Consider the following 21,731-nt stretch of genomic DNA (forward strand, 5'->3'; position numbering starts at 1 on the left):
AAATAACTGAAAAATAATTATGCCTACCCCAGCACCAGACCATCGCGCGTATTTCTATGGGTGATTGTTAAGTTGCACCTTTCAGTGAACCAAAATAACTTTACATGTTTTTGATTATGTTCGTTAATTACACTACGATTAATCTACTTTCCGTGGTATACACATGTATTGCATCGGTGAGTGATCTGTGATCTTTAATTTGGGCTATTTAAGAGGACCGTGAGGGAGTTCGCTAGCTATCTCAACTCGGGCACTGATGTAACATTGCGCGTACGCCGTCCCAAACGGAATCCTCCGCTAGCGCTAGCTACTTCTTTCTTTTCCAGGAATGGGTTTAACGATTCCGTCTCGTGGGACTAAATCCATCTGTCAGAAATGACAGCTCGTTTAAGATGTACTTACCTGACAAAGTCTCAATAGCTTTTATGGCCCAGTTTTGGTCGGGGAAATCCACGAAGGCATAGCCGGATTTGAGCAGAACCTGCTCGGTCAGGGGTAGCTTCCTCTCGCCAAAGAGCTGCTTCAAGTCCTCGACGGTGACCGAGGGGCTCAGATTCCCAATGTATAGTTTGTTCATGATCCAAATGGAAATCTCGATGTGCACATAAAATTGGGATATAAAAATAGAAATGGAAATCTAAAAATAAAATTTAAAACAAAACAGAAAAACTGCAAAAAGCAGCAATCACCCCCCAAATCCAGTCGACCCCCGGCTCCAACTCTGCTCCTGGTCAAACACTTTTGACTGGGGTGGGAAAAACGTGTCGTTGCGACGCTACTCTGGAGCCTACAAGCACCGCCTCTAAATAAAATCTGCCTTAAAATGTCAGAAAATTTGTTTGCAGCCAGAACGTGTTTGCGAACCACAGCATCCGTGTTGAGAACGAACTGACATGTAGGTGCCAAGTGGCACGAAGATCACCCACCGTGAAATGAATTGCGTGGGTTATGGGGTCAGTCAGGTCGTTCATTCAAACCCTTCATAATACCAGTAGTGTTGTGTGAATGGTTTGGTACTTGAAAGAAACACAAGAAATCATTAGCTATAGCTAAGTATAAACGCGTGGTGGTCAATACTGGGTGAATGATGAAGGATAAAATGGAAACATCTGCCCCACCCTCATAGTATGTATACGGTTGCTTGGAATATTCACTGTTTGAGAACATTTCCGTTTAGAAGATACAACGAACATGTGATATCGACAATTACAGTAATGGCAACTGTTTCTGGTAATTGCCAATGACAATATACACACTGAACAAAGGGGCGTGCTGCGTTTCTGATTGCGCACCACGCGCACTCGTTTATTATTGGTCCAGGTGTGTCACATGGGGCATCAAGCCCAAAAAGAGGAGAGTGCAGATTGTGTGCGAAGAGAAATGTAACACGCTGAAGTTCAGAGCGGAGACTCGGCCCAAGGATGGAATCGCTTTATTGGTGATGGCCACTCATGCCATTGTTGCTGAATCTTTGTCCCAGTGTATTTCAGGCGTTTTCAAAACTAGATTAATTTAACAATGAAGAGCATAGGTTCATAAAGAATCCACGACGGATTTTTTCACGACGGCGACAAGCAAATGAGGGTGTGGTTCTGACGGAAAGTAACAAATACAACTGTACAACTGGCAAGGCACTGGAGGGGTCAATGTCAATTTTAACATTTAGAGGATTAATAATTAGTAAATAATTCTGGCAATACCAATAGTAGCAGCAGCCCAGTAGCATATTGAATAATTGGCTATATGATACTCAGTCAGCATACTTGTTCCAGTCTCAATGCACAAGAATGCCTTCTGTGTTCTCTTGAGTCAGTTACATCCACAAGACAGGTAATGCTATGAAAGACACAACCAGCTGAGTTTTCGAGTTGCTTGTGTGGTTACTACCTTGTCACAAAGAGTTAGAGCAGTTAAAGCATTTATGAGGTATATTTTGATAGCTGTATTTTTAAGTGTGATATTTGAGACTAAATGATATATGTAGAATAAAATATTTTGTCATGGCTATACATGTAGGTTGGTTTGTACATTGGTATGCAAAAGCTTGGGCACTCTGAAGTGAAAAATTGGGTACAAACTTATACGTGATACATTTCTGCAAACATTAATGCACAATTACTATTTGCTGATTTTAACAGTTTGAATTTTTAAAAACATGCGAACTCCGAGAAACGTTGATAGAATGTCCGTTGTTTACTAAGAATTTCTGGGTTTTTCACATTCATTCCTTTTTTCACAGTGTAATTTCCAATCACTATGGTAACAAGATATACTGTTTGCTAGTGTAAAAACTCACATTTTTGTAACCTATGTTAAGATGTCATTGCTTTAGCGACAACAGTTCCTTATTTTATAACATGTGGGTGGCAAAGCAAGCATGCAGGGAACCTGCATTCTCTGCACTTCTGTCCACATACTACAAGAAATGTGGTAATGTCTGAGTCCTTTTCACGGCAAGGATCCAGCGAACCAAATGCATAATAGTTTCTAATTCTGAAAACGTGCAAACTTTGAGAAATGTCAATGTCCATTATTTACTTAGAATTTCCAATAAATGACCAATAAAAATTATGCAATTCCTTTCCTAAGTATAGGCTTTCTTCCCATCTGTGCGCAATCAACTACAGTATAGCTTCTGTCCAGCAAAAAACCGACTGCGTGCAGGGTATTGAAGTGACGACTGAAATTGTAGCTAATGACATTACGTTTCCAATGGTGTACAGTTCTAACCACTCATCAAGTTTTCTTTCTTTCAACAACAATGGGCTTCACAAAGCAGCTGACTGCGGGGATAGTTGAATCTTACAAAGCAGGGAAGACTACAAGAAGATATGTGTGCTTGCAGCTTCCCACATATCACTACAACGGACCTGCGGAAAGGTTTATCTTGAACAAAAAAATGTATTTGTCCCAAACATTATTGAGCTCACTGTATATGAGCCAATGTATTGTGGAATTATCAAGTAACTAAATAGTACTCAACTCATTATTATATAATATTGTTTCATATTCATTTTCACAACATTGTTACATTTCATTTAATCTTTATTTTATACAATAGGTTTTATTTCAATACTGCTATTATTTCATGATGGTGCTGTTCCATAGGTCCCCCCCTTTCCCTTTTTTTCATGTCGTAATAGCACTTATAGGGGCAGCATTGGCTCAGGCAGTAAGAGCAGTCGTCTGGCAGTGGGAAGGTTGCCGGTTCGATCCTGCCCTGGGTGTGTCAAAGTGTCCCTGAGCAAAACACCTAATCCCCAAATGCTCCTCACGAGCTGGTTGGTACCTTGCATGGCAGCCAATCGCCATTGGTGTGAGAATGGGCGAATGAGAACAATCAATTGTACAGCAATTGTAATAGCTTTATCCAATATTGTTAAGAGATAACCCATGCTGTCTCAGAGTACTAATTTTGAATGACAATTAGAAACTTGATTTCTGTACCTCAAATAGAGCAAAATAACCGCCTCGCGGTTGTATGCCTCCACCAACCAGTCAAGTTGCAGTTAGAGTTTACTGTATTTTTTATTATTTTTATACATTTCATTAAAGAATTTATGTGCCCGTTCTTCATCATTTGTGTTACCTATAATGTAAATAACATTAAATGTTGAGTAAAATATTTGTTCTCATTACAACCTGAATATTTTGTTAATTTTGTTAATATTTTTCTGTCAAACAATTGAAGAATATTCAGACAAAAAGTGTTTGATACTAACAATAAAATATCAACTAATGATTACATCACCAATCAACAAACAAAATAACCGAAGATCATTTTCTCAGCTACAGTGGTAAGCAAAAGATTATGTCGGAGTTAAGTTGACCTTTCGGATATAAAATGTCATCACTTAATTTGATCCTATTAGACATTTTGTCATAATTAGTGTATGAATTCAAGTTATGGCCAAACTTATTTTGTGAGGTCACAGCGACCTTGACCTTTGACCACCAAATTCAAATCAGTTCATCTGTGAGTCAAGTGGACATTTGTGCAAGATGTAATGAAATTCCCTCCGGCATTCCTGAGATTTTGCATTCATGAGAATGGGATGGATGTGAGTTCAGTGACCTTGACCTTTAACCTTTGACCACAAAAGTCTAAAATGTTCATCCTTCAGTCCAAGTGGATGATTGTACCAAATTTGCAAAAATTCCCTCCAGGTGTTCCTGAGATATCGCGTTCACAAGAAGGGGACGGACGGACAACCCGGAAACATAATGCCTCCGGCCACGGCTTTCGCTGGCGTGATGACAAAATTGTGTATGGTTAGCTGGCCTCATAGTCACTTACACATACCCCCTGTTCTGGTCGCATTGGGTAAATAGATTTCTCCAAATTATTTACGCGGTATTTACATGAACATCGCTAGCTATTCATGGAGCTAATCATAAGAAATTAGATGCCTTGCACACGGCGGTGCTACAATAGGTGATTTAAAGTAAAAACACTGAAAGCTAATATCCTTTCCCCTGTTTGACCTAGGCCATGTCCAAATCGGCACACAAAAACTGCCTGCCTACTTGTGATTTTTGAATTTTGTGAAAAACACAAAAAGTACACCCGCTAGTGCAATTTGGTATGCAGCATCTGTGGACCATATTATTATTATTAGAGAAGTCTCATTAAATTATAATGGTCATATGGTTACGCTGGTTAAGATGCTAGAGAGATCTGGGAACAGCTGAACAACATAATTTAATTCATAATCTTTACATTGTATGTATGAATGACCCATTAAAGCCAACAATGCCGAGTTGACTATTCATGTGCTTCATTAAATTCTAATTTATGTAATTCATTCAATAATTTGGCATGTAATTTTAAATCTTAAATTGTATATTTAGTCTTAAAAAAGGTCCATAACCAAGGTTGCAAAGCCTACTTGGGTCATGATTTTCAGGGACCACCACTTTTTCCATAAGCTTGTTGCTTTGTAAAACCACAAAATTCCCATTAATGCAGACATTCAGATTGAAGTCAAACTTTATTAATTAGGGAACTTGACTTTGCATCATCAGCAGCACAGTTACAAAGATAAACAAGACAAACCTACAGAGCTGCTCAATTAAGTTGGTGAATTCTAAGAATAGTTTTTACGCAAATACATCTTCACGCTAGATAGATGACATTTGATGAAAGTCAACAAAGATTCACATGAACCAAAAGTAATTATATGGTTTAATACCAAATAAGTATAGAGGGATACACGGGCACAATTTTCAAGATGGTAGACTCTGTTTTAATTGACATGCATTAACAAGCTTTGTTTACCATCCACATGGTTCATCGTTATCCTGGTATGTAATGCTGTGAACTACATAGGTACGGAGATCATAATTACACTGCTCTTGGTATAACTGTGCGGGAAGTTACACATTGCAGGAAGGGTACACAACCTTATGATGCAATATGGATCATATGATTGAGGACAATGACAAAGTAGCCAACAGAGCATTGGAAGTGACAGTTAACGAATAATGCAGTGTTACAAGAAACATTCACTCAAGATGTGGGAAAGGGCGGAATCAGTTTAAGAAAACATAAAACAAACATAAAACAGAAAATATTTCGAAAAAGGTGGGCAACATGGAATCAAGGACAAATAGCTGTGAAAAGTCAATTTAATTTAATACAACAAACTCAAAACCATCAACTACACAAAGAAACTGGGGAGCTGCATGGGGAGCTATGCTCGAGCCACTGTGATAGTATAACTGTCACAGACCAAACAGGTATCAGATACAGGTATCTGTGTACATAAGCCAATTAAAAATGAATAAGAAATGCACAAATCATGTACAATGTACTAACACAAAAAAAAAGACCAGAACGAAAGTAACGTCCTCTAACTCGTCCATAGATGTGTCCAAATGTCAACCCCTTCAGTAATGTCCTGTGGAAAGAGCATAAACAACAACAGAGCTATTAAATATCAAAACTTGTGTACAGCTGGAGCTGTATAAAACGTGATTTTCCTTCCACACAGGAATGGGGTATGTACAGTCAGGTCCAGAATGATTGGCACCCTTTATGAATATGCGCATGTGCAAAGAACTGCGTTTTTATTAACGATTCACTGGAATCAACCAAAGCCTTACATTTTTAAAATAAAATGTATTTCCCGTTATGTGTTTTTGCACTTGTGTATTTCGGGACTGATTGCAATCAGGGGTGTTTGCACAAAGTATTAAACAGAGGGTGCCAATAAGTAGGAAACCTGTTTATTAAGGAAATATATTGTTATATATATGAAGACTTCATTCATGATTCAATGGAATCAACCAAAGCACACAAATATTGTAAAATAAAGTTTACGTCAATATAGCCCACCATATATGATACTTGCATAAAAGACTTAGTCTATGGCTTCAGTGCTCCATGGTAATAGTACTTACTTGGGGAGTAGGAGCGCGAACGTGATCGGGATCTGTAGGCCCCCCGACTGTAGTAAGGAGACGGAGATCTGCGTCTGAAACCACAAAGCAGACAGCTCAATCCACACTCTGCCAGACCTACACCTGAACATCATGCAATGTTTTTTCCATTAAATTTAAGTAACTATTGTGTTATGACTGACTTGACATAAAGGATCGCAGTTTTGAGTACGAAGCAAAACTAGAGACAAAATTAAGTTTAAATGCAAGAGAATTTAACATACTGCACAATTAACACAAAGAGTAAGGTATTTGTAATGTCCTTGAACAACGCCGTTTGCGACTACAATATGCAGCAATGCTACCTCTGTACACATTTATAGGAGAACAAATTAATTGGTACAAACCACACTTCACTGACAATTAAAATGGTCCAACCCAGTTACCAAATTGATAATCTTACAGGGAACATACCACACTTCAGCAAATTATGACAATAAAAGCACACAAAGCCAATGACAGCTTTGCTTCACTATACTTGTTGCCACAGTCACATCAGGAGCAATTATTGTTGCACACCTAATCAATCCTCATTACTTACAACTGTCTAGGCCGTGGGTGCCGCTAGTAAACTGAAGTGTTGTACTTGATAAATGTCTGCATTTATATAGCTCCTTTATCCAAAGCACTGTACAATTGATGTTACACACATACACAACATTCAACAAAATCAAGAAAATCTTCATAGGTTTCCTTAACCATTCACAGGGTCTCAAATTGTTGTACTGAATTGTTACTCTTCCTCAATCTAAACAGACTTTCTTTTCCTCAAAATGTTTGAAAAGGTCTTATTTATAATGTGCCATTTTACACTCAAGCTGTAGACGGATAAAATAAGCTTGTGTAGACTTTCCCATAGCCTGGCTTACATCAATATAGCTACCTCAAGTAAGTGGGCTAGGAGTCCAGACCTATTAAAGGACTATGCTCTACTCAGGTTGGATGACCACTTTTCAATCAATTACATCAGTCTAAAGGAAGAACTACCCCATATTCTTGATTTACTTACCCTAGTTGTAATGAACGAATGGATGCTCCCACACAAGTTAACTAGCTAATGTGATTGCAGCATGTCGTTTTATCCACTACTAATAAGATAGCTGGATTATGCCCTCTCGGTCACTGTTGATGAGATCCATGTTTTTACACTACATGCTACAATGACGCCCAAAACGGACTGTAGCTACAGTGTCAATTTTGACCTTTGTAAACCATAATCTAATTGAACTGTAGCTTTAAAAGTTGAGCAAAAGCGGAAATCACCCAGGGTTATTGATGGTCATTGCACTTATTTAGGCCAAAATGATCAAATTACACAGATTATAATGTTAGGAATAGCGCAATATTGCTGTATCTACTCCATATGTATATTTTCTCCTTACTTGGATTGAAGAGAGGGGGAAAAAAACACCATATTTGCAGCACTTCGACATAGTAAAAATAACCTGATCTTGTCACAGGACACAAATAGGCGTAAGGATCTTTATAAATCGTCTCCCACCTTCTAAGGTGTAGGATATTTTTTTTTATGATTCCAGCAAGTAATTATGTTTTGTGTATATGGACAATATGCGCTGCATAAAAATGTAAAAATGGCCCACATTGACTTGACTTAACTGGTGAAACAATAATTTGAATGCAATGCCAGTGAAATATATTTATGGACATTCACTAAGGTTGCAAGACTGAGTAATTAAAGAATGAAGTTGCTGCTATAGGGAAGACATTAGCTGAGGACCTAAGTGGTTGTCGGTTCGATCACCCACCCTGGGTGTGTCAAGACACCGAAACTCCAATTGCTCCTGACGAGCTGGTTTTTGCCTTGTGTGGCAGCCTCCGTTGGTGTGTGTGTGAGTGTGAGTGTGAGTGTGAGAGAGAGAGAGAGAGAATGGGTGCTTTGTAAAAGCAATAGCTAATGGCCTTGTTAACTTGCTATAGAGAACATTAGCTCTCTAGCTAGCCAGTGTTACCAATGTAACATCAGCTAGCTAAACCAAATTTCAAAACCTCAATTGGGAGAAGTGTTATCTTTTTCATTAAATACATTTTATGCTTTCATAGTTTCCCTTAGTCTAATGTTACATTTTGACTGAAGATCAGAAACCATTCGGTGCAACAAATATAAAATACAGAAAAATCTGCAAGATTTGCTTCACGACACAGTATTTCATGTGAATGTGTACGTAATGGCAACTGTGCACAGCCCCCCCACTTTATTTCACTTTCAAAGAAAGTCCCTAACAAAACTAAAATGTGCCTTGGATGGTCCTATGTGAAAAATAAAACCTATGTAAAGGGATCTGAAGCAAGGGTGTGAACGGTTAAACAAAACGGATTTGCACACGTTTACCAAAATCTAATAACTGATAACAGATCATATTTTTCTGAAGCTTTAATGGTAAGCGGTTTTATGAAATGCATGCACTTTCAGCACCAGAGACAAAACACACAAAACCATCAGGCTAGTCCTAACAAGCAGTCTGGCTATTTCAGGGGACTGAGAATGCAAACACCACAGGGAACTGAATGCTGCAGTATTAGTTATCAAATCATTTCTGTGTGTTTTAAATCTGTAGCAGTTGGTTCACTTACGGCGTATTGTATAGCGTTTCTTAAGGTTCAGAGATTCACTGAGAACACGAAGAATGACAATTTTAAAATGACACTCTGGACTTAGCCTAAACGGCTGTAAAACTGCTCTATCGTCAGCGTTTATTTATTTTTTTCTTGCATGAATGAGATGACTAGCAATCATAAGCAGTATCAGTTACACGGTTAACCCTGTTCAAAATGGGATGGTAACCAGTTTACAAAAACTGACGATTTGTCACATCCCCCCCCCCCCCCATGTAAAACCAAATGCTTACCTAGGGAGTTAATATTTATAGTCATGGTATTTGTACAGAAAACTACTGAAACCATCTTGAAGACCGTAGCAATAGGTGACTTTTAAAAGGCAGAATATTATGTTATTTTGCTGGTCATTAAAATGGGAAGTAGGTAATATCCACAGCCACGCTGCATGAACCGACCTGTAAGATCTGCAGTAGTCCCTCTCATCATAACGATCGTAGCCTCCGCCTCCTCCTCGTTCATACCCCCTGTCATAGTAATCACGGGAGCGACGGTTGTTGAAACTGGGGCCTCCTCCTCCACCACCTCCCCCTCCTCCTCCTCCACCACCACCACCACCACTGAAACGAGGTGAATCAAGACGTCATCAGCTAGGTCACAACAGGGTATCTTTCTCCAGGTCTAATGATGATACATCCGGTCCTCATATACGGTTTGGCAAAAGTTAGTTAAGTTAGTTAGCATCTTAGATGTTATGTATATATGGGGGGCATCCAGCAAGAAGCCTGTAAGAATTTATGTAGACTTCTTGAAAAAGTTGCCAAAAAAAACAGTCTACCAAATTGCTTCGGTTCTGCAATTGAAGGGAGGTCACACAATTTTTTTCAGAGTGGCCCAAGACTTTTGCACAGCACTGATTTAACAATCTCTCTCAAAATTAACCAAATGGAGAACAGCATGGGCTTTTCCTACATTAAAAAACATGGAAGAAAGCAGCAATTAAATCATTGAAACACAATCCTGCTGAGCCCAGTGTATACTTTCAGCAGTAGGAACTTGTAGGACCATGCTATTAGATGCAACATGGTGGCCCTGAATGATTCTAACAACAACACAACAACATCGCACAAATTTGCTTCAATCCCTTCTGTCGATTTTACGAAATCAAAACCACAAATCTGTTGCCCTGTCGCAATTCTGTAATGAGAACAACATCCATGCTTGCTCTGCCTTGTGCTGCACTGAAGTAGAGACACGTACTACGTTGGCCGGCCCATGTAAATCCCAGGTGTTGGAGTGTGGGGTCTCTTCGTAATTGAGAAGTCAACTCTGATTCTGCGTCCGTCCAGCTCCATCCCATTTGCACGCTCTTTCGCCTGAAAACAAAGCAACCTTCCGTGATGAAATGCACATTTGACCTATAATTATATATAGTAAAAGACAACGCTCCGTGATCGTGGTCCAGAATGCCTTCCGGCGCGCACCTCTTTGGCGTCCTCGCGGTTCTCGAAGTAGACGAAGGAGAAGCCCCTGGAGCGGCGGGACTGCTGGTCGTACACAATGTTGACGTCCTTAATTGGGCCGTACTTGGAGAACACCTCCCTCAGGTCCCTCTCTGTGGTGTACAGGCTGAGGCCGAAGACGCCCAAGCAGCAGTTCGGGTCTGGATTCACCTACGGCAGGGACGCAAACGTGAGGCACTTTGTAAGTCGGCCATTTTGAGAGATGCCATGTTCTAGAGGCAGAGTCCCTGCAACATCAGCATGGGGAGTGAAGGCAATGTACAGATGCTAGTTACAGGGTGGGTGGGACAATGGTGTGAAAAGGGCTTTAACCAAAGTTCTCAAACTGGCGGTCAGCTTTACGATTCATGGACAATCATAAAAATTTAACTGGATCTTTATTTTTATTTTTTTTGTGTGATGGCGTGACATTCGCACCCCGAATTAGCATATTATCAAACTGTGCCCATATGTCAGACCTTCCATGGGCAGGTCACTTGTTTTCAGATGGTGTCTTAAGTTGCATTTGATTCAGGGGGTTTAGCCTACAGGCCCTTTTACCACCAGTGTGCGTGCTCACTGCCGAGTTCTATAATAATATCAGAGCTGGACACGGGGGAAAGGAAGACAAGACAGACATGGTTTAACACCAACACAATGTGCCAGAGGCCACCAATTAACCCCTAGTGGCACAACACGCCCCTGTAGCTAGCTACTCTAGGACTACATTTTTAACTTACAAAATTACAGAACTGTTAAGGCTTGTTTGTTAACACCTATTCTATGGTTACATATCTTCTCGTCATAAATCAAATAGAGAAATTCACAGGAATGCCATCTACTTTATGGTTATGGATGTTCGTCAGCATAATTCAGATAGACCTGTCAGTGTGGCAGATAATGAGAGCTGCCTCTTGCTGCACTTCCTCAAAGTGTCCGTTAATGCAAATTTGTGACTTTGTCGAAAGTGCCGTTTCCTGATTTACAGTTTTACGCCTCAGATGCTGAAGCCACATGCTTGGAAGGAGAGAAGGAGAGATCTTTATTTAAAACTATCGTCTACTGTTTAACAGTAGTCACAAGAAAATGTAAGACATGTAACATCCATTCCCCGTGCAATACAACAATGATAAACCAAACTGATAAAAACACGAATTGCTTGGGGACCGTAAGTCTGTGTCAGCTGGAGAAATGAACAAAAACAGGGTCAAGATGGCTGTAATGACCAAGTTGCAGGGCTTCAAGTTTACAGATGCAATTAAGATCAGGTAAACATGTTTAAATAATTCACCGCTCGATACAAGACTACAGCAATTAAGTGACTAAATCCTACTTCAGTTTAAAACATAATACCAGTGGTTTGGTATGTATCTAGGCTAATCAATGGCAGGTCAGAAGGTCTGGTTTCCTTTCACGGAAGTAAAAATTTGCTACCTGAAAAGTAGCCGAAATGATATATATCTTCACCAAGATCCTGATTAGTGCCATAGAAATGCTTTTCAGGGTTCTCCTCTAAATTCTTCAATAGAGGGGTGCTCGGGCTTGATTTTGGAGGTTATGGAGGAGGGCAATTGAGCTTTTACACCTTAAAAGCCATTTCCTGCATTCGGGGACATTAAAACCACACACAAAAGCACATTTAGACAGGGTTAACAAGAAAACCATTTAGGTCAGTGATTAAAGTAATTTTAAATTGTATTTTCTCTGAACCTGATAAAGGACCACAAAAGAAAAATATATTCATGAGAATAAACTCAAAGTAAATTTTAATTAAAAGTGAACGATTAATAACTCACTTCAAGGTTTTTTACTTAGAAAACTGCTTGAAATAATATGAAATGCGTGAAATAACTCCAGACTAGGCTTAACGGACCAGTAGGTTGTTCTGTACATACCTCCATTTTGAAAACGTAAACAGTGACTAACAGGCCATAATTTATAGCTGAACATTATTCACCACATTAACACTAAGCACAGACGAGACTAGGGGAGAAATTAGATACGGAGACACAGACGAGACTTTAGGGGAGCAGTGAGACACTGAGACACAGATGAGACTTCAGGGGAGCAGTGAGACACTGAGACACAGATGAGACTTCAGGGGAGCAGTGAGACACAGATGAGACTTCAGGGGAGCAGTGAGACACTGAGACACATATGAGACTTCAGGGGAGCAGAGAGACACAGATGAGACTTCAGGGGAGCAGTGAGACACTGAGACACAGATGAGACTTCAGGGGAGCAGTGAGACACAGATGAGACTTCAGGGGAGCAGTGAGACACTGAGACACAGATGAGACTTCAGGGGAGCAGTGAGACACAGATGAGACTTCAGGGGAGCAGTGAGACACTGAGACACAGATGAGACTTCAGGGGAGCAGTGAGACACTGAGACACAGATGAGACTTCAGGGGAGCAGTGAGACACAGATGAGACTTCAGGGGAGCAGTGAGACACAGATGAGACTTCAGGGGAGCAGTGAGACACAGATGAGACTTCAGGGGAGCAGTGAGATGTGACTCAAGGGGAGCAGTGAGATGTGACTCAAGGGGAGCAGTGAGATGTGCGGCGGCCTCACCCTGTTGCCGATGTGTCGGCGGCGGTTGGACATGGGCGAGTGGCTGTGGCTGCGGCGCCGGCGGTACTCCCCGCTGTAGGAGCGCGAGCGAGAGCGCCGGCGGTGGGAGCGCGAGCGTGAGCGCGAGTGGGTGTAGCGCCGCCGGGAGCTGCGATGGGAGCGGGACCTGCAGAACATCACAACCAACAACCAGTCAGGAGCCAGATCCTGTGCAGAACGGGCGGGACATCACAACCAAAAACCAGTCAGGAGCCAGATCCTGTGCAGAATGGGCGGGACATCAACCAACAACCAGTCAGGAGCCAGATCCTGTGCAGAACAGGCGGGACATCACAACCAACAACCAGTCAGGAGCCAGATCCTGAGCAGATTCTCTCTTTCTCCCCCCCCCCCCCCCCCCCCCCAAGGAGAACTTCTCTCCATTTCGCAGACATATCGGTCCCATGCATGCAAAGTAAACACGCTGCAAACTTCACAGCCATTGAGCAATGAGTGAGTAGATACTCTCTCGCACCCCCACAGGTGACGCTAGTCAATTATGTGCTGCCCAACATGCTGGCCCAACCAATCAGGGCAGGACAAGGCACCTTTTATAGATGGCAATACATATAGAAATGTCTGTAAATATCTAAAACTACAAGCAAGCCGCAAGCAAATGTAGACCTTCATGTTATAGTCTTGAAATAATAGTTCATCTCAGAACAATGAAGATTACATATTGCTTTCAGATGAAGCGTATAAGAAAGCCTTTCTTTGTGCCTTTTAATCTGTACGCTTGTCACAAATGATCCATTTTTTTAAGTTAAGGTAAAGTATTGTAAGGCAGTGGTCCTGGAGAGCACAGGGTGTGCTGGCTTTCACAGTTACTCAGCACTTAATTCATCAATGAAAGCAGTTGATTAGTTAACTCATGTCACCTGCTTTATAGGGTCTGAAATGGTTGCGGTCAATTAAGGCTGTTGTAAGATTTGTTAACCCCTTATGGGCAGATGCGACGCCAGCATTGTATTTTATCATATGACCACTTTCCAAGACACATTACTGTTAAAATGCATTGTATGGGTTTTCTAGAGGGCGTCTTAGTCCATAATGGGTTAAAAGTAAGGAGCAGCGCCAATCGAGGCAGCTGCTACGGCAACACACAGTGATGTCACTGACCTGGAGTTGGACCTGGAGCGGGACCGAGACTTGGAGCGGGAGTGGTGGGACCCCTCCTTGGACGGCGCAGGAGACTGGGCCGGGGAGCGACTGGCTGACTTACCAGAGCCCCGTGGACTCACACTCCTGGAGGCCGAGCGGGACTCCTAGACCAACCACACCAGAAAGAGACGGCTCAGTGCCAGAGCAGCACGACTGGGCTGGACCCTGAATGACTACAATATCACTACAGCTTCAAATTATACTGCTCGTCTCTCTAGACCAGTTACAGGCGTCTCCCATTATGCTAACCGTATGTACCATTAGCGAAGGGGTCTTAATGCACAGGGGAACTGCACCACATTGTATACAGCATAATCTTTACACAAGTGCATAATTCATACTCTATTCAGGGGGACAAACATGGGGTCAGTCTGTAACAGCCCATTTCACCCAACCAAGATAAAATACGTACACTAGAAAACTATCAAGTTTGGGTCTTTCTGTAAAATGACTAAAGAGTTTATTCGATTTATAGCTTATGGCAGACATAAAACAACCCATTATAACAGCATTATATAAATAAACGCATGCAGTCTTACAAAATAAATGAGAACTGGGACATAAACAGACTGGTAATTACTTAGCGCAGTGATCTTATCCCCGATTACTTCTGATCTTAACTTCATAACTTCAAACACATTTCTTTTCTTCTTTCTTCAGTTTCAAATTTCTGACTTCTTTCCTCTTCCCCCATTTCTCACACTGCCAATACTCTACATACGAGGACTTCTTTCTCCTCATAATTAGCATGCATTCCCAAATTCAGACTTCAAATCATTCCCATTAAAAACTTGACATTTTGACTTCTTCCGCATTTTTCCTCTTCCAACCTTAACCTTAACGAAAAAAGAAAAGGGTGAGGGATGTGTAAAAAAACGACAGTCAAAATGGCAACCAAGAGCCAATCCTCACATCAGCACCTAAAGAAAACACTGACAGACTGGGGAAACATGTTATTTAAGGTTATTCCTGAAAAAAGGGCAGTACTAAATCCCAAACAGAGAATGCAGAAGAAAATGTGGTGTGTGTCAAGCCTCAAGTGCAACAACATTTCCAGGTTTTTAAAATCTTTTTGAGTGTTTTGGATTGGCCCATTACCTGCAGGCATTACAAAAGTTGATATAGGAGCATTTGCAGGTTTGTGGTAGAAAGCAAGAAAGTACACTTCAAGTAGCCCAATATTACACCCACAAAAACTGTGTGTATATATTACCAGATTCTTCATTAATCTTACTTCCTATGGCCAGTGCAACCTGAGACCAGTGCACCGAAGGAAGCTATGGCACACCTTCTAGAACAACATTAGCATACAGAGAATTACACATTACTGCAAAACAGAAAAGGCCTCAAGTTAGCAGGACTGAGGTAACGACCATGGCACAGGCCTCAGGGTGGCCAATTTTCCAGCTATGTGGGAGTCCACCCTGCATAGGCGGGGTTTGATCACGACCATTCCGAAGCAAAAGCCTCATGGCAACAGTAACTAAAGAGAGTGGGGCTTAGATGACCCAAACCTGTCCACGCCCATCTCGGAAGACTCGGCTAAAATATACAGCTCTGCTCTCAGTTTTGCGCCAATCTAAAATGCAATCTTTTTTCACTTCTACGATTCAAAACATTGGTAAAACAAAAATAGGAGGCTGCACAGAAACATATGAATGATACCCAGATCTGGGAAATCTCAACAGATGGTTGGAATGTGCGCCTTAAGGGACAAGCTGGCAGTCAATCCACCATTCTAAATGTATATACTGGCTAACATTGATACAAAAAAATAAAATAAACATCAACTTGTGATAGCGGATGCCAAAATGTCTGATTTGCAGTAGATTTTGACTTCCCAAAATTGGTCCCCAGTGGAAATAAAATGCATTAGGGCTAAATACCTACAAAATGAAAGTAGATGCATGTTTTCTACACAATGATTTCTGCATACAAACATACCTCTAGATCCAGACTTTAAAAAACGCAGGGACTTTCCTGAAAGTTATTGACCTCTAAAAATGCATTTTGTGCCGTGGAGCATTTTTCATTGCGACACCTGGGCATTTTAAATGGTGGCTCTACTGGCAAAACAAAACGGAGTAGGAGGCTCAAATGTTCTGGGTCTCTATTTACTAAGCAGTGTCAACTTATAAAACAATACATGCCACAATTTCTCAGATGCCTTTTCATTTTTTGTCAGTACTACCTACACTTGGAATAAACTGCAAGCCCCTGACATATTTGAAACTAAAACATGCCAACTTAACCCTCCTCACAGCGGAGAACTAGGTCGCCTGCTTTGTATCATCGGCCTTTATACAAGAAAATCTTAATTCTTTGATTTCTTTGATTTGGATTGCAGGCCGATTGATTGGCACACCCTCATTATTGTCATGACTTAATTTTATTATTATTGCACAAATGCATACATTATCAGGAACTAAAAAAGGATGAGAAGCCCTGCTCTGAAAAAAGAAAGATCTGACATGTTAAAACTAAGTAGAGGCAATGAAAGCGATTTCAGTGTTATTGCATTGCATTGCAGACCTTGTGCTTTGCAGCATCTTCCCCCATGCATAACGCCTGCAAACGGCAAGGAAGCAAGACTAGCTACACCCATCAAACATCAGTCATAACAAGGGCCACCAGCTCTATCACAGGACCCACAGTGATTTAAACTTATTGCAATTGTTATCCCCAAAACATCCAGGAAAAGTACAGTCAAGTCACCAATTATACAACTAAGTGGCTAATTAAGAAATTAAAACAAATAATTGTGCTAATACAGGGAGAGTGAGAACAGAACACAAGATGTGCACATTAAGTTTTTCTTTGAGCGTGTGCAACAGTACCCACCTGGTCCAATGCAAACAGGTGGATTTTATTTTATTTTGCTCAACTTGTAAGTCATGCAAGGAAGACAAACTGACAGTGAAAAACAAACAGGGATTAAGGAGAGATAAACACCCAGGGGAAATTATCTGTCAGCAGGGGGAAAGACAGCCCTGTGCAGCAGCACTAGACTAGATTTTGACAAGATGTGTAGATGGGCAATTACAAATTATTCATTTTGATCTATAATTAAAAAGAAAATATGCAGTGTCACTATGTGAATTCTGGGATACACGTTACGATTTTCTACCCACAGAAAGATACTCCCTATGCAAAATATACTTGATGCAGAGAAGCCTCTTCATAAGGACGTTTTGATCAATTAAAAAGGGACCGTTAAATTTATGGTCTGATTTCATCACGAAGATGGTCTAAATTATGGTCCTATTTCATCACGGATATGGCTTAAACGTTATTTTGAAATGTGTACATGACGATCACAATTCTTATTTAATTTATAACCTGATTACATTTACTGCGCCTGCTCGATATTGCAAGTTATAGGCTGCGCACCTAGCTTACCGTTTCAAACAAAATGTGATTTGAAGATAATTTCAATACATTGTCTCATGTCCGAGGTCTCAAATAACCAAACTATACTAACGTAATCCGCGAGTGTTTCTTGTTACCATCTAGATCCGTCGTCCGTATAATTGGTGGCAACCAGTTTATCAACTAAGACCAGTGGTTCCCCAAACTCGGTCCTGGTGTGGCTCGATAAAAAGGTTACTGACCTCGGGCACGTGGAGGACTCAATTTACACGGGGGAACAAGAGACAAACTGTTGGCCCTAAAAATAAAAGTCTATGTGAGCACAGGGGGGAGAAATCAACGAATGACTTTCGCTTAAAGTCAAATACCAGCTATTATACGCTTGAAATGAATTCGGGAACGGATTACGTGACATAACGTCACCTTTCAAAACATTGAATTTGCTTTCTTAACCGTGGTTTAACTTTAGCTAGCTAACTAGTTAGCGAATACTCTCCCTCGGTTAACGGCTGATTTTATCGAATGCAATAACTGTTTTTAAAATAAACGCAATCACAGTAATTTGTAACGTACATTATGCATATACAAGACTAACGTTAGTAGTTAGATAACTTAGCAAGAGCTATTCAAGTTGATTCCTCAGAGACAAGCCAGACCGCTAGCTCGAGATCAAGCTAACGTTAACGAGCGTTGCGCTTTTCTATGTTATTTGCAGCTAACGTTAGCTAGCTATTTGGATTTTGGGCAATATTTAACATCCAAGGAGGTCCACCCTTCCAACAATAACAGGGTCGTGATTTAACCGATCAAGAAAACATTGGATGTTGATATCGTGTTTTGGCGGACATGTTCCATACATTTTCTAAATACAAATGGCGGCTAGACTTAGCGTTGCTAGCTACGACTAGCTTGCTACCCAATTACGTTACAAGAAAACAGCTCTAACTAACGTTAGCCCGCTAGCAAACGCCACTAGCTTCTCATCCAAGTTAGTCATCCGTGTAACACCACTAATTTTTCTGAACACACTTAAATATTCTTGTCATTGATCATGTTTACGCACCCGCTCCTCGAAATCCTTCTCGTTGTCACTCATGTCTTCCTGGTGAAGATTAGCTAGTATAACTCGCCCTAAATTGAGGCAAGACCGTCGTCCTCCGAACTGTCTTTCTTCTCGTTTCTCTCCACGGTGACGCAATAAAACGGAAGTGACGAATTTGATTATTCTAGTGCTTTCTTTGCAATCAAAACCGTTCCATAAATAACGCTCGATGGTTCCAACAGAGAGAAACAATCTCCTTCTAAACGCTTCTAATCATCGCACAATGTCGATTCTCAACTTGAACATTCGCCTATTTGAATATGATAACAAAACATCCTTCCTAAAAAAAATTTCTTTTCCACACCAACATTTCACCTTGCTGTAAAATCCAGCTATGCCTGCTTGACCGGCTTGAACATGTAGCTGGTCAAACTGGTCATAAACGTGGTCTAGCTGGGTATGCGCTAGTAAACTAGCTAGTACTGGTAGCTTGTCAACCCGTTCCCAGCTGTTTCCAAACATGGCTTGAGCTGGTCAAACCAAGTCAAGCTGGGTGCCGGTCTGAACTGGTCAACCAGCTAAATCATGTCAAGCTGGAAGCTGGTCTGAATTGGTCAACCAGCTACCTGCTGCTTTAAAACTTAGCTGGAGCTGGTTTTACTGTACTATAGGGCAACATTAGCTTAGGAGGTAAGAGTTGTCTGGCAATCGGAAGGTTGCCGGTTTGATCTCCTGCTTTGAGTGTGTCGAACTGTCCTTGAGCCAGACACCTAACCATGGCAGCTTATCGCTGTGAGTGTGTTTGTGAACCAGTGAATGCAAGGCAGTAATTGTAAGGCAAGGCTTTGGATAAAAGCTATATAAATGCAGTCCATTTGCCATTTACTTGAACAGCAAGGCTCTTTTATTTACTCATTCTGAATAGGCTATTTAACTGCAAACTTTCCTGGCTATTTACACAATTATTTTTATTGTCTCATTGTCATTTAATAATATTTTACCAACAGGAACATAATTGTAACTGGATAGAACTAAGTTGACCAAAAACCCTAAACCAATCTTGGGTGAAATTAATCAATAGCCCAAGAAAACACCTTTGGAAATCCAAGTTAAATACAACACACAACTGAGACAAAAGAAATTAAGGCCTCCATTATTCCATCGACAGAGTGATTACATTTCTCAATAAGACACTCAATGTGATCAACCATTCAAGCAGCACTTTGTGGACAGACATTATTCACGCTATTCACACGCTATTCACACTGGAGATGTATCCACAGGTCATGGACTTAGTAATTAGTGACCACAAGTTTCTGAGAATTTTTTTTTTTTGGCTCTGCCCCCCCCCCCCCCATCATGCTTGGGACTAATTAATGTTATTAAAATAATAAAAGTGTCATGTTTAGTACTTTGAAGCATATTCTTTGCACACAATTACTATGACCCATAGACATCACCAGGTGCTGAGTGTCTCTGGTGATGCTCTGCCAAGCCTGTGCTGCAGCCATCTTCAGCTCCTGTTTGTTTGGGGGCTAGTTGCCTTAAGTTTTCTCTTCAGCATAAAAAATGCATGTTCAATTGGATTCTGACTGCATCTGACTGCATCGGGCCAGAAAGCATTTTCCACTTTTTTGTTGCTTTACCAGTATGTTTAGGTTCATTATGCTGCTGGCAAGACATTTCTGCTGGTACATTTCTCTTACTTTGCTGTCCTGCCACGTTGGATTTAACAAACGCTCCTAACTTCAGAAAACTGGCCTAAATGAAATGTCTGTTATAATACAATATTTATAATACAAGAGTCTATAGATTGGTTTCCATCAGAAAGATGGCCAATGGGATTAACAAGAACAATGGAAGTATTGATTTTGGCGAAATACAACAATATGGAAAACAGTTGGTAAACAGTCCATTAAAATACTTTTCTGAAAACACTTGAGGCAAGAAATAAGCAATGCAGTTGCTGAATCTTAATTCATATTTGATCTGCAACACCTATTTTGAAAGTTTCATCCAAGTTCTGTGAGACAACAAGCTGCACTTCAAGTCTCTCCATAGAAATTAATGGAATGTGTTGTTTACATGATTTGTATGACAGGTCGAGACCACTCTGAAATTTTGTTCCTACCTAAGAACACTTCAGAATTCATTCTACTGCTGCTATCAGCAGTTACATTATCTCTGAAGACCAATGATCCAGTACCTGTGGCAGCCATACATGCCCAAAACATAACATAACATATGATATAGAATAGCATAATGACAGGCCATTCAGCCCAGAAATGTACACACTTTGCTCTTACAATCACGTGTGATTGATGCTGAAATTCAGAAAAGCAGCACCCCACATGGGTTCTCAATATTCACTATTTTAAGACTTATAACTAAAGTGAATCTTGATCTCATCTCTCCACAAGACCTTTTTTCTGGACTATGCATGCTCTTTTAGATACTTCTTAGCAAACTGCAAGCTGGCCATCATGTTTTTGCTGCTAACTGGTGGCTTGTATCTTGCAGTGTTGCCTCTGTAGTTTGTTCAGAGAAGTGTTTGGATGCAATCATTTTAGCAAAAGGCGGTGCAAACAGTCATTAGGTTAAAGGGGGAAATTACCCTTTCACAGGGTTGTTTTGGGTGTGTGATTACTTTTGAATAAATAAAATAGTTAATAAATAAATTAAATAGTAGTTTTAAAAATGTGTTTTGCGTTTCCTCAGGCCCCCTTTGAGTAATAGTCCATTGTATCTAAATATCTGCAACCATTAAGTGTGACAAACATGCAATAATAGAGAAAATCAGGAAGGGGGCAAATACTTTTTCATGACACCGTAGAGGCACTATTCACAATGAACACTGAAGTTCAAACATACTGACTTGCTGTAGCCAGTGCTGTGCATAGACTGGCTCTTCCTGTGGTCCCCTGCAGGGTGTTCTTCTGTGCTCTGGTGGCCTCTTTCCGAGGCGACGGCATGTTGAGTGTGCAGTTGGTGCTCTGTGACTCATCAGTCTGTCTGCTGAAGGTTA

The 21,731-nt window shown here is 40.7% G+C and overlaps 2 protein-coding genes across 2 annotated transcripts in view; both read right to left on the bottom strand.

Moving 5' to 3' along the window:
* The window catches only part of igf2bp2a (insulin-like growth factor 2 mRNA binding protein 2a), a 68,021-nt gene extending 67,290 nt beyond the window's left edge, over nt 1-731 (bottom strand). The window contains exon 1 of the mRNA XM_061234503.1: nt 403-731. Coding sequence (XP_061090487.1) covers nt 403-577 — 175 coding nt within the window. The 5' untranslated portion in view covers nt 578-731. The remainder of the gene's footprint in view (nt 1-402) is intronic.
* Nucleotides 732-4,972: 4,241 nt separating this feature from the next.
* tra2b (transformer 2 beta homolog) lies at nt 4,973-18,879 on the bottom strand. Its single transcript, XM_061234437.1, has 8 exons — nt 18,728-18,879; nt 14,254-14,399; nt 13,096-13,261; nt 10,500-10,688; nt 10,276-10,391; nt 9,474-9,635; nt 6,403-6,476; nt 4,973-5,900 (listed from the first exon to the last, which is right to left on the bottom strand). The coding sequence occupies exons 1-8, from the start codon at nt 18,758-18,760 to the stop codon at nt 5,890-5,892; spliced, it is 897 nt and encodes a 298-aa protein (XP_061090421.1). The 5' UTR covers nt 18,761-18,879; the 3' UTR covers nt 4,973-5,889.
* Nucleotides 18,880-21,731: the final 2,852 nt, after the last annotated feature.

Source organism: Conger conger, chromosome 3, assembly GCF_963514075.1.
Source record: "Conger conger chromosome 3, fConCon1.1, whole genome shotgun sequence".
Taxonomy (NCBI): domain Eukaryota; kingdom Metazoa; phylum Chordata; class Actinopteri; order Anguilliformes; family Congridae; genus Conger; species Conger conger.